An 18384-nucleotide genomic window follows, 5' to 3' on the forward strand; every position below is an offset into this window, starting at 1 on the left:
AATTGAGAGATATTGTGATGATGGGTGATTTGTCAAATGGAATATTGGCGCTCCTCACAAATCATGCGTTGCTGTCTGCCTTTCTTGGCTTTGCCATTGCTCAGTCCATTAAGTTCTTTACTCTCTGGTATATGTGTATGTGTGTGTGAGTTTCAAGTAGACGAGTCTTGTTATCTTACAAGATTATGAATTTTCATAATCAAACTGAATCTTTGCATTTTAAAGATTATGGGATTTGGCCACTCTCTAAATTTTTGCAATTGGAGATACTGTTTTATAGTATGTTACTATGTTATGAACACTAATTGGTTTTTGCTATATCCAGCCACATTCAATCTCCAATGAATAAATGCAGAATTCTTCCAAAAAAATAAAATCTAGATTCATTCTCATTCTTTAGCCTTTTTAAGTTGTTTTTTTTTTGTCTAAAGTGATGTAATGAGCTCTGTTATAGAGCAAACTGCAATCTTGGGAGTCTTACCAGCGTTGTATCGATCCAGGTACAGGGAAAACCGATGGGATCCGAAGCAACTTATCGGATCTGGTGGCATGCCATCGTCACATTCAGCTACTGTGACCGCTCTTGCGGTTGGCGTTGGCCTACAAGACGGTTTTGGAGGGCCGGAATTCGCAACTGCGTTAGTCTTGGCGTGTGTGGTATGTTCTCCTGTAACCTAGCTCCATTCTGCATAAATTTACTTTGTTCATAATGTGCACTCATATAACCTTACAAAATGATTGTTCTGTTTTATCAAGTAGTAGTACTGAAAATTATAAAGGTCTAAATGTATGAATCAAATTATTTGAACTAGTACTGTCTGGACACTTTTCCTTTCCCATGTACCTTAAGTTGCTACACAAATACTTATAGAAATATGCAGAATGAAAGTTTAGAAGTTCATTTATTAATTATAATAGAACTAAGATTTTATACTAACTCATAATGGCTGAAGATTGAAACCTCAAGGTGAGGGTAAGTCTATTTTTGAATCCATTTCAGTAGATCTTGATGCATGAACTTTCAATAATGTTTATACCAAAATTGACAGTTGAGGGTAAGTCCTAGATTTCCTCATGCCCGAGCTTCGACATACGCTTTTACTTGTTCTAAGCTTTCGTATATTGTACACTATGCACTTTCTTGGAATGTGGTAGCTGCTGGTCTTACTCTATCAAGTTTCGACAGGTGATGTACGATGCAACTGGTGTAAGATTACATGCCGGACGCCAAGCAGAGGTTTGTAGCTTATGGTGCAGTTTGTTTTGTGTCCATTTCACTAATGCACAAGCCACTTCATCAATTACACCCCAAATGTGCTAAAAACAAAGGGCAAAAACTAGAGTTTGAATACATCCAGAATGTTTCTGATGAGCTTTATATCTGGCAGGTATTAAATTAGATTTTATGTGAACTTCCAGCTGAGCACCCTCTTGCTGAGAGCATGCCTCTGCGCGAACTTCTCGGTCACACACCTACTCAGGTTTCGAATTGATGCTTTGGATTATTTGAAGAACATCTCTGAATCTCATGTGAATGAAAACACCTTTTCGTTTTCCACTAAATTCTGCTCCATCCATCTTCGACCTGGCATGTATGCGCGTGCGCTGCATAGATCAACGATCAATTTGTTGCACAAAACCTTTAAACATGACCAAATACTCAATTGTGCATTATAGATGCAAGAAAACAGTCTCTCTTTATTGCTTTATTAATTATGGTGTTCATTGTTTAACTTCAGGTTGCTGCTGGTGCTGTTCTGGGATCAATTACAGCAGTAGTTATAAATTTAATATGAAGCAATCATGATAAAGATTTTGTTTAGTGTTACCAAAGTCGTGTTGTGTGTGTGTATTGGCGTAGTTGTAGAGTGGTTGATGTTGAGACCAAAGGTCTCGAGTTCAAATCCACTGTGGCACGACCATCAAAATTTCTGTTTATTTATTCGTAAACAAAAGTCTGTTTTGTGTTTTATTTCTATTTTCAAGAGAATGGGTAGCTTAAAGGTACATATCTGATGAAAAGATAAATAGAAAAAATTGTTTCTATAAACCTAAACCTTGCCTCTAATTTCCATACATAGTCAAATTGCATCATGAATCTAATCTCAGTATAGCTGAGAAAACTTTCTTGAGCTCTGAAACAGGATCACCCTCGATCCCCGACTTTATGCGCCATGCTACGTGCTCGTCTGGCCTCACTAGAATAGCTCCTCTATTCGTCATCTGACAGAGATCCCACCACAACGGTAAGCTAGGACAAGTTTTAGCATCTACAATGTCTACGAAGTTTTTCCACGGTGAAAGCAGCCTTTCGCTGCTGCTAAGAACTGCATACGTTGCTTTGTCTTGCCACATTATGCATACTTTAAGTGGGAGTTGAAATTCCTGAGCCACCTTGAATGCAGCCTGAGCTAGTTGATACGATTCTTCGATTGCGGATATAATAAGAAGGAATTCGACATTGTTTGCAGTTACAAGGTCCAGGGTAGAGCAGGTTTCCTGACAAAATCGAGATGAAATCATGAGTTTTGCCTAAAAACCATCACAGGCACAGTTTTAGAGAAGGTGGCATGGCATACCTCTTTTGAATGTGACAATAACTGAATGTTCATATGGGGCAGCCGTGATCCAGGATCCGAGGATGGAACGTAGTCCCGCCTCCGTCCAGTTGGCTTTTCTTGCGTGCTTGAAAAACTCTCACCATCGGAAACTAGTGCCCCTTTATAATACCTAAGGTAAAATCTCATGGTTAGACAAATCATCACGGAGTACCCATTGGGGCACGCACACAAGCACTAAATCGCGTAAACTTTCGAGTCATTGTGCTTAGAAGCAATTAGAATGAATGACAGTACCTGAACCCTAGGTCTTCAGCAGGAAACTGGAGTTCCAGGCTTTTTCCTTCTTCAAAGATCTCTCTTAGTTTTGAAAGCCTTGTAGATCCAAGTGGGTTGCTTTCATTTAGAATAAAACCAGAGAGCTGCATATGGCCTATGCTAAATATTCCATTGAAAATCGCCCTTTGCAGATCAGACGGTAAGATGGAACCAAGTTTTTGATTTATGGTACGATGTACTGCGAATTGAGAAACGGTGCAGGTACCTGATGAGTTACAATAACAGTTGAGGAAGTTCATTTCATAATTGTAGATGCATTACCTGAAGTAGCAATACTTGGATCAAGACCAAGAGCAGCAGGAACTTCCATTGCTGCTTTAAAATTTTGGACACTTAGTTCAGTGTTAAAGAGAGCAATCTGACAAGTACCAAAGCGTAACAGTTTTGTAAGATTTTTGCTCTGGAAATGCTGATTAGCACAATTACACACATGAATATACAATACCTGCCTACGCTCTGTTTCATAAGTCGAAAGAATTGATGGTGGCGCTATTCCCCTGAGTACAGAAGCCAACTTCCAGGCAAGATTATGAGAATCCTGAATTCCGGTATTCATTCCTGAAAAATATAGCAAAAGGTCTTGGATTTAATAACTGGTCTTTTGATAGTTTTCAGTAATTAGCCAAAGGTATCAATTTTAGTATAATATCCGAAGATTCATACCAAAGCCGCCAGCAGGGGGGAAGCGATGAGCAGCGTCACCAGCGAGTATTACCCTGTTGTTACTAGCTAAGAATGCCTGAGCAACTTCGGCATGCATTACCCAAGGCTTTACATCCAGGACATTGGTGTCTGCAAGCTCTCGACCAACCAAACTGAAAATTATTTTCTCACACATCTACAATACAAAGAATTCAGAACAGCTGATTTATCATGATTAATTTTCTGGCTCTTAACAGCACAACAATACCTAGCCACCATATTCCTAGCAAATACTATATTTAAATCTTATAACGAAACTCAAGCTATACGGGTGAAGAAATGGATATAGAGATAGGGAGTTACCCTCGAGCTGAAATCATCAAACCTTTGTTGGGGAGGATAAAAAGGTACCTGCATAACATAATATGCCAGAAATCTAAGTTACTGGTGTCATATCAGCACAAGATAATCCATACACACAAAACAAAAGCCGGGTTGGAATATACAGCACCTGCAGCACAAATTCTCCTTGCATCAGGTCATGAGCAACAAGAACACCGATGGCTTCAGTGTTGAATATAAAAAACAGCATGCCTGGTCTTTCATTCATTAAATACTGTCCAAGGTCCTGACTAGTAAAATGTATGCTGATAAGTTTTTGCAGATCATGTTCGCCACTCATGCCGATTCCAACTAGTTTTCTTACTGTACTACTTGCACCATCTGTGCCGATAAGAAAATCACAGTGGAACTTTTTTTCTGCACGCTTTCCTGCCCTTGTTATAGAAGCGGTCACGGTTACACCATTTTCAGTGGTGTTGATGGAAGTGCATTCATGCCCCAAGAGTATTTGCTGCTCTGCAAGCTTTACGTCGTCAGAGTTGAGCAAGCCATCGCTCTTGACATGAAACCCTATGTGCTTGAGCTGTTCAATTAGCAACCTTGTGAGTTTATACTGAGAAAAGTGGGCAACAGAAACTGGACTCACAATCTTGTCAAAATCTGCATACAACAGAGCTTGTGAACATGATAAGAATTTTTAAAACTGCTAATAGACACTCCATGGTGTTTTTAGGTTCATTTGAGTTATCGTCAGAAGAAAAAAGGAAGCTAATTAGGAAAGGAATGAGAGAAACGAAGATTGTTGATATGCAATTCCAAATCCCTTGAGGGAAAAGAATGGTCTGACAGAAAATATACATGTTAGGTGATAGAGCTCATCAAATAAGTACTAGCTATGAGTCCTACTCCTTCCATTCAACATGAATCTCAACAGCCAATTCAAAGAACAAGATTTTTCTCGATATTCAAGAGCTGCAGAAATGAAGAAATCACCTTTAGGTTGCATATGGTCAACTGAACCAAGAACTTGGCCGGTGAGCGAAGTGCAGTATACAAACTTCCTCCATAAGTCTACAGGCGGTTGATGCCTCAAAATCTCATCAGCCAGTCCATTTAATTTGCGAAACACCTGGCACGAATTATCCACTTCAATACAAAAGGCCTCAATATCTCAAAATTAACCCAAAAAAGGGGATGCAAAAAAACCTCCATGGATCGATTGTTAATAAAATGAGCTTGAGGGTGCCTTGAGAAACCACAACTTTTCTCCAAAACTGCACATTTAACCCCTGCCAGCCAAACACCATTATAATTTATAAATAGCCTCAAATTTGACATCAAAGCAAAACCTATAACTCAATTAGTTAGCCAGGAAAAAAACAATACTACAAATGAACAGATAAAAATTGAAAATTGGCATATATACAGGTCACAAAATGCAACTGAGCCTCATCATATATGAAAATCAAACAAGTCCAATAACTACAGGCACAAACGAAAAAAAAACTTTTCAAAAAAGAAAAGAAATAGAAAAATCGGAGATGTGAGTAGGGAAATTGAACCTAATTTAGTGAGGAGAATGGAGAGAACAAGGCCAACTGGTCCTGCGCCGACGATCAAGACCGGCAATCGTGAATCGCGGCCGTCAATTCCGTCGGAAGAGGTTGACGAATCTCTGCGCAGATTATAGGAGGAGCATAGAACGGCATTGCTATGTAATCTGGTGCGGTAGAATCCATGGAATCTCCTCGTGAGCCTTAGAGCTGCCATTGCAGCAGCCACTGAGCCAATTCTACTTCGGTTTCGCTAATTCTTCAATCGAAACTCTAAATTCCAACAATTCTAGTAAGATTCACTAAGCTCTGATTCAAATGTAGCGATCCTGATTATTTCTGTTGCGCGATAATACAGCTTGGGATTTATGCTAAAACCTTCATGATTCTTAAGATTTAAAGAACTCGAAATAGGTAGGAGAACTCATGGATTGAATTATGCCATGTCTAATATTAGGTCATCCATGATGGGACGGATGTCAAAAACACCTCATGCCACGTTATAACGACATCCTACTACACAATGGGGACATCCCCAAGAATATCCCGACGGACATCCACAAAAAACAATAAAAAATCGGGACGTCCGTCGTGTCAACGCAATGGTGGACGTCCCGGAAAGCCGCAGAACTCCGATGTCCGCAGCGGACGTCCGTATCCGTATGCATGCTGCCTAATAGCGGACGTCCGCCGGGACATCCGCTATTGTGGATGCTCTTACACTTACACCGTGTTTCATTTGATCTCAAAAGTGCTAACTTTTATTCCGTGTCATGTGTTAAGAAAGTATTGGGTCGTCGCACAAAGTCCATGCGGGTTAATCGGACCGGATTCGAGTCTAGTGACGGGTGGTGGAGGTGGGGTTGAGGAGGGTGACCTGACCCACCGTCACCTTATAGGTACTTTCATAAAACTCCATTAATCGGTTCAACAACTCATATCAATTCCACTTTCGATCTCACCATAGTTTTATTGTTGTGCCAACCATTCTCGTTTATGCTATTGGTTAGTATATTTATTTGTGTATTAGGGGACGATATGTCAACAACAAACCCGAATTTATTAGGATGCTGATTTAGGCTTCTCTATTACATTTAGAAACACAAATAAGTAATACTGTTGTTTTACATGCTTAAAAATTTCATAAATTATAGTAATTCGAGATATGTGATTTTTTTCAATCAATTGGGATTTATCGTCTTGTTTTCATTTTCTTTGCCACCTTTATTTTCGTTGCATCCGGATTCAAATTTTTAATATACACGTAATATAAAAGAGGGTCTCATTGGGGGCCATCCAATATTCATACTGACTTATCTAAAGTACAGTTTTGGGCTGAAATGCTGAAACTAGGGCCCTTACCAGATGGGCTGGAAGAATGTTTTAGGCCCAACCAGTAACTAAGAAGTCATTTTTGGCAGCCACACATCCATAGTATTTAATTTAATTTAATTTGAAAAGCATTTTATACAAAAATTCATGTTTCTATGTAATACTCCATCCATCCTACTACAAGTGATAATTTAATTTGAAAATCATTTTATACAAAAATTCACGTTTCTATATAATAAGTAACATGCAAATCACATCATATGCAATAGCAAATCGGATTATCCGTTACATGTAGATCATAGTTAAACATGAGTAGTACTAAATAAATTCTCTGTTAATTGTGTCCTTACAAAATACTACTACTACTAATCATATCCTTTTTATTTATGATTTCTTCTTCAATATTTCGATAGTTCCAATGCCCAACATGGAATAAAACTCCTAAAAATCCTCAATATCAAGATATTCAAATATTTTAGTTTATCTTTCATGATCTTTTTCATCTTATAATTATGTTCCAGAAAGTAGATGAAAGTATTGATGATGATTGAGACTCGTAACAATTTTCACCAATGTTGGACTAAAATACAATAACTTTGTTGGGTGTTCAAATATATGAAGATATAGTAGTAGTATTAATTGAGGAAAGGGTAAAAGTTGTATAGATATACCTAGGCCACAGGTGATATGTTGGATTTTGCCTTTTAGGAGTTAGATGGTGTAGTGTGAGGCTCCTACTAGAAATAGTTGGATTTTGCCTTTTAGGGGATGTAAGGATGTTCTCATTTTTTAATTTTAGAGCTAGGAAAAGAAATATAAGAGCCTCAAGGAAAAATATATCTTGGTGTGATGGATCTAGGTTAAGGTGAACAAGTCTTCCCTCATGCCCATACTATCATCATTTTACTATACAAGATAAAGAAATTTCAAACTTAAGAAATTTGTTCATCAACAGTTAATAGTACGTAGAAATACTGGTGTATCAAAGGTAGGGATGTCAATGTAACCCGAACCCGCGGGCCGGCTCGAATAACCCGATAAAAATACAGGGTTAGGGTTGTAATTTCGCAGCCCGAATTTAAAATCGGGCCATTCGAGCTGACCCGTTCGGGTTGTCGGGTTGTCGGGCTGACCCATTCGGGTTACGGGTCGGCCCGTCGGGTTGAAGGCTTCTGCACAACGAGCAGTTTTTGTAACGGTCATAACTTTCTCTACAAAGCTCCGATTGAGGCGTGCAATATATCCACGCGAAGCTCTTTCGAAGACGAAGAGAATGATATATATTAGAGGTTTATCAGACATCAAAATCGCGAGAAACATTGACTCAAACAAGGCTGCTGCACATCCACATATTTTGTGTACATTTTCTAATCAATTTTCTATCATTTCTCAATAAACATGTAAACATACCAAAATATAGAAATATAATCAAAATCACCCAAGACAACCCTCTAAAACCATGCAAAATCCAAATACGCCAACCGACTATATAAGATTACGAAAAAAATCACTATGTGGTTCATGGATTCATAAATACTCGTATATAAAAGCTTTCTTTTAGTATATTTCCAATATAATAGTGCAAAGTGTTTTGACGCCGCTTCGTCATTGAATTATGCGTACTTTGATGATTCTTAAAACAAAGATAAATTATTATTTGACTTATTTACAGCTGGAATAAATTAAATTTGACCAATCATAATTCAAGAAAACTTAGAGTTACTCCAATTAGCTAGCATCTTGATAATTCACTCTTTAACAATTCAAAATATTTTTGTTACATCTACGATGCACCTCTCACGTTATGAAAATTTTATTTAATTTTCTACGAATTGATTTATGTTTGAATTTTGAAACAAAGTGTTGATTTATGTTTTAAATACATAAACATAAACATACTATTGATAGATATTTTGTAAATAATTATGTAATGAATAAGTTATTTAAATTTAAATAACTTAATCTTTTTTAAAATATTAAAGAAAATTAAAAATATGTATTTCATGGTTGAACGATTAATTAAAAATATGTATATAAATAGAGAAAATTTAAAATACGTATTATTTTTTGAAAATATTAAAAGAATTAAAAATACGCATTGGCCCGAATAACCCGGTGGGTTAGCCCGAAACCCGAAGGGTTAGGGTTAGGGTCGAACTTTTATAACCCGAATAGCCCGTACACGAATGGCCCGACAACCCGAACGGGTTGGCCAGAACCCGAACGAGTTGGCCCGATTGACATCCCTAATCAAAGGCTGAGGCTAACATGGAGGGTTGTCAGGTTTTGACTATAAGTTTTGATTTTTGAATCGTAACATGTGCATTTTGGATTAATCGGAATCAACATATCGGTTCTACTGGTCCAGTTTCAATTTTAACAATTTTGAACTGTGAACCGAAATTTAATCGGTGGTCTCCATCTAATATCAAGAATTAACGATTTTGGCAAAATATCGAAAAATAGTCAAAAATCGGCCCAAAATATTGGTTTTTAGTTCAAACCCAAAATTACATATAGGACTTTTTGATCTAGTTATAGTTCCACTTCCATCAAAATAAAAAACAATGGCCAGCAACCCTACTAGCATGTAATAATGAAGCAAGCCATTACAAGTATACGAAGAGTCATAGTCTATTCATGTCAATGGCAGATCTAAGAAGATGAATTCGTAAAGTTGAATTAGTGAATAAAACTGTAATTGACACCAGAAGTCAAAATGCAAATGTCAAATGAATAACAAAGTCAACTTCAAATCCAAAAATTTGGGGCAGAATTATCACCATCAGACTAGCGCAATTCTAAAACCGAATTTAATGGAGTTTACGTCTTATAAATAGACGAGGGATGAGTCGATCGACCGGACCCTACTATAGATACAATACAACGGAACAATGGCTTTCACAAGTACCACTCATTTCTAATAAGAGCATCTCCAATGCACGGATGTCCCCCTCGGACATCCACTAGGACTTCCCGAAAACACCTCATGTCACGTCACTACGACTTCTCATCCCACTGCCACGTCACTAGGACTTCCCGTGCACAATCCGTCATTCCCATCGCCCTTCCCACTAGGACTTCCTGCAATAAAAAAATCACAAATTCACAAATAAAGCAATTTACGTTTACGGAAATAAAATTGCAACACGAATACGAACGGGAAAAATTAACAACTTCATTAAAAAAAATTAATATCGGACATCCGCCCGCCCGTCGCCCTGACGTTCGAGGACATCCGACGTCCTTACGGGACGTCCGTATCTGAGTTGCTTCGTTACAATGGCGGACGTCCCGATCGCCCGTCGCAGATGTCCGACCAGACGTCCGCCATTGGAGATGCTATAAGATAGTGTAGCATCCATTGATGCTCGTGCCATCTCTCTCCAATCTTTTTGCTCTGAAAATTTCAAACTCCCATCACTCTCAACTTTTTACTTTTTTTGAGATAGAGAATATACTTTAATGCATGTGAGTAACGTCTTTACTCTTGGAGTTATCACTAATTACATTATTATATGCTGTAAAATAAATTAATGTGGAGCCTAACATGAATCAAACATTGAAGTTAATGCATTGTTTGGATGCTAATGGAAAATGCACGTGCCACCCTCACTAGTGCCATTATATTAGGGAATGCAATAAAATATAACAAAAGATTTTTAGTTCGAAAAAAAATAAAAAAAATAAAGGACATATATAATGCCAAGATGTGGGACTCATCATTCTATTAATATATCCAAAATTGTACCACTCGTCCACTCCAATTAATGTAAATATTTGTGCCCATCCATCCCATGTGAAATATCTCAGAAATTAATTAATATCCCAAAAATGGCCCCTTTAATCTGACATACTAATTTACCATATATTCTGAAAACTCACATGTCATTCTTGATTTTTTTTGGTGCTCAATCTCACTTATCATTGCAATTTAATCAATCTTGATTATGTTTTTCATTTCTTGAACTTTATATTTCAAATAGCAAATTGTCTGAAAACGTGAAATTTGATCACCGTCCAGTAACTTCCAAAATTGATCATAAAGATCATAAAGTTAAAATTTATTGTCAATTACCTAACACCAATATTTTTTGGTGAAACTGTACGTGATATAGAAACCGAGAAATGATGTGTGAACATTAATATCGCCGATGTATTACACGATTTCGTCTACTCATAAAGAAAACAACACCCTTTGGTTCAGGATAACATCAAGAATATATATTACTACGTGTAATATAATTGAAAACCAATTCAATATTCATAATTTTTTCTCGACTAGTTTTCAAAGTTGTAGCACAAAGTGTTACACAAATATGGGCGGTTATTTGTTTTTTCTCACAAGTCACAATCAATTTAGAGATGTGTTGGGCTTCTATTAAAAAAAATATACATATATATTCCTCAAAAGGCAGTGCTTGCCTCGCTACAATAACTAAAACAAATAATTTCTCCGTCTCGTATTTATAGTTCATTTTAAGAATTTAGAATTTATTCAACTTTATAAAGAAAATTGAGAAAAGAAGTTAATGTGATCCCACCTTTATAGAAACAATTATATAAAAAATAAATGAGATTAGTATTAATTTAAGAACGTACTACAAAAATAGTCAAATGGGATATTCTACATGGACGGTGTCAAAGGATTACTTAATTTTCCTAACATCATTTCAATTTTGATAATCACTCAAAAGAATCTCATTTAAAAGTGGAAACGCATTTGAATTTTTTGGTATTGAGTCTTGATAATGTGAAAGAAATGTAAATATAATTATTTACGAGTTGATGGCGACACTGAGACCTCTTCCCAAGATTCCAAAGTTGTACAACAATCTATGCATTTTTTACTGCTTTTTGCCTGGTATCCTTTTTACTACCTCACCATGCAATAAAATACTTATGCAAATATCATTAAAATAATGCTAGTTTTCATAAACTAGTCGGTCCATCTCTACCTTCATTCTCTGCACCATTTGATTGTGCTCACTCCTTCAAGCAGAAATTAAATGTATGTGCTTTTCCTAAACTGATTTTGGGAGAATATTAATGTTCATTTTTATGCTTTCTTAGATGCTTTGTGGAGTAATTAGTTGTGAATAATGTGATTATATTTACTCAAAACAAAAAAAATGAATCTTTACTTTGTTTTTGTGCATTTGAGATTGTAAGAGCTGAGCCATGTGCCTTGATTGGGTGTGTTTATGATTTCAGATTTATCTTTCAAGTTGGGGTTTGATTTTACATCAATCTTGAAATTTCTTTGAGTTGCTTTAAGTTTGAGTTTGCATAAATCTTGAAATTTCTGTGTGTGTGTGTGAAGTAGTTATGAATAATGTGATTATATTTTCTCAAAAATAAAAATAAAAATTGAATCTTTACTGTGTTTTTGTGCATTTGAGTTTAAAGAGTTGAGCTATGTGCCTTCATTTTCATTTTGGTGTGTTATGATTCCAGATTTATTTTTCAAGTTGGTATTTTTTTAATAGATTGTTGTCTTGTATTTTGGCAAGGATTTTTGTCTGACTGGATTATCAAGTTAGTAATTTTCGCAGGTGTGATGTGAAGTAATTAGCTGTGAATAATGTGATTATTTTTACTCATAACAGAAAAAAAAATTGAATCTTTACTCTCTGTTGTTGTGCATTTGAGATTGAACGAGTTGTGCTATCTGTGTGCCTTGATTTTGGTGTTTTATGTTTTCATCTTTCAAGTTGGTATTTTTTATAATGGGTTATTGTCTATTTTTGCTTGTTATTTACTCAAAACACATTGCAGATATTCATCCTGAGATCTGGATCGTTTTCTTGAACTTGTCATCATGGAAATGGGGTTTTATTTTACATAAATCTTGAAATTGCCATCAACTTGGTATTTTTATCATATGTGTGAAGTAAGTAGTAGTTATTAGTAATGTGCTTATATTTACTCAACCCCCCCCCCCCAAAAAAAAATTGAATCTTTGCTGTGTTGTTGTGCATTTGAGATTGAAAGAGTGAGCTCTGTGCCTTGTTTTTGGTGTGTTATGATTTCAAATTTATCTTTCAAATTGGCATTTTTGTAATGGAGTTTTGTGTGATTGGATTGTTGTTTACTCAAACCCACCAAAAATTCAATCTTTACTGCATTTGAGATTAAAAGAGATGTGTTATTCAAATTTATCTTTCAAGTTGGTATTTTTCTAATGGATTGTTGTCTATTTTTGCTTAATTTTTGGCATGAATTTTGGTCTCTAATTGGATTGTTGTTTGCTCGAAACACAGTGCAGATATTCATCCTGATTTCTGGTTCACTTTCTTGAAAAACATGAAAGATTTTCGGGGGATTTAAGATTGAGAGAGAGGTGTAAGAAGTAAGTGATGAGATCCATAGAGGATAAAGGGTGCTTGACACAAGAAGCTGCAGCTGGTGGTGCTAGTTGTATGAGCTTCGAGTTCAAGAGCAACGGCCTCACACTCACTCGTAGTGCTTCCCACCATCATCGAACGTCCTTAGGAAAACCCACTCCATCGAAATGGGACGACGCCCAGAAGTGGCTCGTCAATCTCTCCAGAGGGGAGAAGAATCCCACCAAGGCCTCTCCCCGGAACTCCAATGCCGATGACCGGAGACTGATAGCCCCTCCCGTTCCCAAGAAGGACTACCCGAGTGAGGATGAGGAGGACGAGGAGGGGGCGAATGCCTCGAGTGGCGTTGATCAGTTTGATGTGGAGACGAAGAATGTGGACTGTGATGAGTCTGTGTGGAGGATCAATAGGCCAGCTAGTAGTTGCAAATCGGTCGTTAGGTCGATTTGTGTGAGGGATATGGGGACCGAGATGACGCCAATGGCGAGCCAGGAGCCGTCTAGGACAGCCACCCCGATCAGGGCCACCACCCCGGCTGCAAGAAGCCCTGTTTCTTCAGGGACCTCGACTCCAGCCAGGGGCCAGAATGGGGCAATGACGGTTGAGAATGGCCAGCCCGTTGCATCTCCCGTTGACCGGAGAGGAGAAGGCCTTGATGGCGTGGACGTGCTGGAAAATAAAACGGATGATCAGTCTAGTAAGACGAATCCTCTGGAAACCCGAGCAGTGGCTTGGGATGAGGCCGAGCGTGCCAAATACATGGCAAGGTAGATAAAAAGTACTCTCTCCGTCCTTTAAAAGTAGCAACTATTTCCATTTTAGTCCGTCTTTTAATATTATGCACTTTCTACTTTAGGGAACTTTTTTTCTCTCTAATGAGGTGCGTTAAAACTCGTGTCATTTCAAAAGTTGTTTTTAAAAGACAAATGGAGTAGAAATTTTGAGCTTGTTTGATCCTTGAAATGTATTGTCAATCTGATATACTTTACCCGAAGTAGACGACTTGCTCATTTTCCAATGTTCGTGGTGTATAGGTTTAAACGGGAAGAAGTGAAGATTCAAGCATGGGAAAATCATCAGAAGAGGAAAGCCGAAATGCAGATGAGGAAAGTCGAGGTAACATCCTCTCCAATTGTTCGTGTTCCTTTTACGTTCTTGTAGTTTAGTGTCTAACGAATTGGCAAACTTCGTCTTTAGGTGAAAGCCGAGAGGCTGAAGTCTCGAGCACAGGAGAAGTGCACAAACAAGTTGGCAGCAACTCGAAGGATAGCGGAGGAGAAACGTGCCAATGCTGAGGCAGATTTGAACGAGAAGGCAGTGAAGACTTCTCAACGGGCGGACTACATAAGGAGGACGGGACATCTCCCATCTTCATTCTCGTTCACGTTCAAGCTGCCTTCATTGTGCTGGTAGCACAAGTCACCATTTGTATGTACATGGCACTATAAGAAGTGTACTTAATACTATAAAACTCTGTTTTCTATGGATATTGCACCAAGTTCAATATGTGTTGGTTTGATGTATGATTTTTCTTTGCTTTTTTTTTTGCAATTTCAGTGTTTGGTGGTTTAGTTCAATTTCAGTATTACTAGTAGCACAATGTGATATGCATAGATTAAGAAATTTTTAAACATTGATTTTAGATTGTAAATTAATTAACCGAAATTAGAAACAATATCATTATATAAAATTGTAAACACTTGTCTGTCTGTGTAGGTCGTTGATCTGAAATGGGTCGGTTCTGCTTCCATAAGTGACGGCAAGGCCCTCCCATAGGTCCATTGTTGTCGCATACTGTGATACCTCATTCACAAGATCGGGACTGATGTTGTTGACTATCCAACTGAAGATGCAATGATCGCGTTGTTGCCATTGCTGATACGAGGGGTTAGATCGAAGAGGGGGATTTGACAATCCGTCAATGTGAGACGTCAATCCTTTCCCTTCGATTGCCTTATCGATCATATTAGCCCATAGTGGATAGTTTTCTCCATCTAGTTTGGGCGTGAGGGTAATGTCGCCCAATGATTCAGGGCTATGGGGCTTCGTTTCTGCGGTTGGATTTTTTGGCAAGGCAGAAATTCTGCGAATTGCGCGGCTAGTTCTGGAGGGAACATCGGCGAGCTTTTGCTCGATGTCTCCATGGTAGGTTTTTCAGAATCGGTATACTCTGAATCTGACATGGTTTTGGTTTGTGCAGATACAGGAAGCCGAGAAAGGTTATGGATAATGATGATTTTGTTCTGAGTCCTCACCCGCTCATGATACCATAATGAAAAAGAGAGATTAGGGTAATTCTTGTATATTGATTGTAATCGATTCTTCCCTGGTTATAGAGTGATACAAATTTATTTTTAGTAGAGAATAATCTATTATAATGTGTATCAATTACAAATCAATTATCAATTTTCCCTTTTATACTCTTCTCGTCATTTGGTATGTTTTGTTTTTGGTAAGTTTGACACGGACCTCATATTCCACTAAATCATTCATACTCACATTTTATTATAAAATAAAACTAATATATAAAAGTAGGACTCACATTCCACTTACTTTTTCAACTCACTTTTCATTACATTTCTTAAAACTCATATCCGATCAAAGTGGGACAATATTTGGGGGACGGAGGGAGTAACTAATTTAAAGTCTTAGACACATGGAGCATTAGTTTCTGAATTCGGCATAGCAAAGTTTTATTTTCACGTTTTAAATTGATTTTGATGATCGATTGATTCAGGCTTAGTCTGTCAAATCCATAATTTAATAGCTACTTAAGTTTGACAATTATAAATACATATTGACAACTCGAATTGAAGATTGATTTATTAAATTTTGTACTACTACGAATTAATTGAACTGATTTCGACTTCTTATCATCCTCCCTTTTCTTTCAATGTGTGTAAATTTGATGATGAATGCCTGAATGGTGTATTTAAATGCATGTGAAGTACGTACTTTGGATTATAAGATTAAAAAAATAAAATTAACTAATCATATTAAATTTTTCCATAACTTTATTATATGCATGGTAAAATATATTGAAATGGAAAATTGAAAAAATTATATTGCGGTGAAAAATTAAAACACAAATGATGTAGTAGTATAAGTTCAAACATGGTAGTAAAATATTTCGCATTTGTTTTATTATATTAACTAGTATCCACCCACGTGCCATGCACGAACCCAAATATTTTTCAGAAACGAATAATGAGGAAAAAAATCTAAACGCCAAATATGATGACTTCTCAAAGGAAAGTAAAGACTAAAACATTAATAAATTGAGCAAACACCCATGCAATGCTCGGAAATTAATTTATTTTATATTAGTTCAAAATTTAAAAATTAAGTAATATATATGCCATAAAATAATATAAATAGATATGTGTGCAACAACAATTTAGCCTTATACAAAATAAAGGAAAAAAGTGAATTTAAAAAGTATATTCACAAATAATACTGACACACTATAAAAGTGAATTTATTAATATAATAATTGGTCACTAATAGAAGAGAGAAAATATATATGGTAGTAGTTTAATTTAATTATCTATTCCACTACATTATCAAATTGTTAATTATGTACTATTTATTTAACTTTTTACAATTAAATTATTACCACTAAAACTTCCATCATATAGTTAGATTTATAATAAAATATAAAACCCTAACCCCTAAACCTTAAATAATAAACTCATATCATAATAATTGAAAACCCCTTTTTGACCTCTATCAATCTTCTTTTAAAATATTTTCACTTCTTTCATTTATTTATCATAAGAATCTTTTGATTTCTCTCACTAATGACATGATTTTATAGCAATTATATGACTTTATGTTAATTTTTTTTATCATTTTTTCGCATAATTTTATATCACATTGATAAATAAACTTGTAGTATTTTTCATTGTAATCTTACGTCGAAGGAGAGAACAACATAAATAAACATGTAATCTATGAATGCTTGTCATAATCTCTTCATATCATGCAAATAATTTTCACATTCATCAGCAAATATTCTTAGTTAAAGAACTGTTAATATAGTGCTTTTTGTATACAAATCACGTGTATAAACAATTTTATAAACAATTTCTACCTAACACTAAATTAAACTATATTTTCACTTTGTCACCAATAATTATCATATTAATAAAGTAATGTCATGTGTTGAATTATTTCCTAATTTTAACTAAATTTGTTAATATCTAATTGTTGTTTACATATATAATTATTTTTTTATGTAGTGTAGATATTGGATTATTATAAAGTAAATTAAGATCAATGTTTTATTATACGATTTAATTATCCACAAATCAAGATAATTTAATTGATTTAAAATGGAAGGTACTCTAATTATTTCCCCATATCTCCAAATTTAAATGACATAGTAAAACCTCTCACTCACTCCACTTAATAACACATTTTTAGGCCTTTAATTATACATTTTAATTTAATATTGGAGTGCTTATATATTTTGTATATAGGCCTTTTTTAGTCGTTTGTAATAGTGGGCTCAAAAATAAAATTTAAGGGCTGGGCTGCGGATTTTCATTTTCAATATTGGAATTTTAAAAAATTTATTTATTGAGTTTGTTGCATATGATAAGTGGAGTTAGTTTCTTAAATCTCTTTATTTATATAGAGAACATTACCTTTTAGATGTTTCCAAATTCATTTGCTAGTATATTTTTAAAAAACGTGAAATTGATAATAACATTATGCTGGATCAAATTTAATATTTAAATAATTAAAAATATATAATCAATCCGAATTTGGATCGATTATATTGAATAAATAAGTATTCAACACAATTTGAGTAAAACTACCAAAATAAAAACCATCAAACTTGATTGGCATAAAGACAAAAAAGTAAATCAAAATTTTCTGGATATGAACTTAGAATAAAAGATGTTATGAAATCTCATTCAAATAATTAAAACTACTAGTAAGTTGCGAAATTTAGAAAAATTAAAATTTAGTTGATTTTTGATTTTTCAAACGAAAAATATGTGTGAACTTTCTTCCAAAATTTCACTACAACGTTACTATTTTTTATTTCGAATCTCTTTGTAATGCCCATAATTCTATTCACATACCCCTCTCTGACTACTTCATGTTCTATCTCATAAAAACTATGACATCGACGACCTTCCCTTAACAACATCGGCATTGCCTTCACCTAGTGGCGGATCCAGAATTTTTTATGGGGTGCGAAATAATTACAACGACATATAGCTTCAATATTTGAATAAGCCTTTTTTTTCTCTTTGTCAT

General features: G+C 35.7%; 2 protein-coding genes across 3 annotated transcripts; one reads left to right on the top strand and one right to left on the bottom strand.

The window, feature by feature from the left end:
* Positions 1-1918: 1918 nt before the first annotated feature.
* Positions 1919-5836, bottom strand: LOC121801847 (putative polyketide hydroxylase). Its single transcript, XM_042201281.1, has 11 exons — positions 5444-5836; positions 5088-5170; positions 4875-5010; positions 4051-4541; positions 3903-3950; positions 3561-3735; positions 3343-3455; positions 3159-3255; positions 2856-3075; positions 2580-2730; positions 1919-2499 (listed from the first exon to the last, which is right to left on the bottom strand). Exons 1-11 carry the CDS (start codon positions 5649-5651, stop codon positions 2092-2094), a joined length of 2130 nt encoding a protein of 709 aa, XP_042057215.1. The 5' UTR covers positions 5652-5836; the 3' UTR covers positions 1919-2091.
* A 5804-nt stretch (positions 5837-11640) lies between these two features.
* Positions 11641-14636, top strand: LOC121802177 (remorin-like). Of its 2 annotated transcripts, none has more exons than XM_042201768.1 (4): positions 11641-11777; positions 13030-13880; positions 14148-14229; positions 14311-14636. In XM_042201768.1, exons 2-4 carry the CDS (start codon positions 13126-13128, stop codon positions 14524-14526), a joined length of 1053 nt encoding a protein of 350 aa, XP_042057702.1. In that variant the 5' UTR covers positions 11641-11777; positions 13030-13125; the 3' UTR covers positions 14527-14636. The 2 variants fall into 2 exon arrangements, with proteins under 2 accessions (XP_042057702.1, XP_042057703.1); XM_042201769.1 differs by having other exon boundaries at positions 11647-11777; positions 13035-13880.
* The last annotated feature ends 3748 nt before the right edge of the window (positions 14637-18384 follow it).

Source organism: Salvia splendens, chromosome 5 (assembly GCF_004379255.2).
Source record: "Salvia splendens isolate huo1 chromosome 5, SspV2, whole genome shotgun sequence".
NCBI classification, from domain to species: domain Eukaryota; kingdom Viridiplantae; phylum Streptophyta; class Magnoliopsida; order Lamiales; family Lamiaceae; genus Salvia; species Salvia splendens.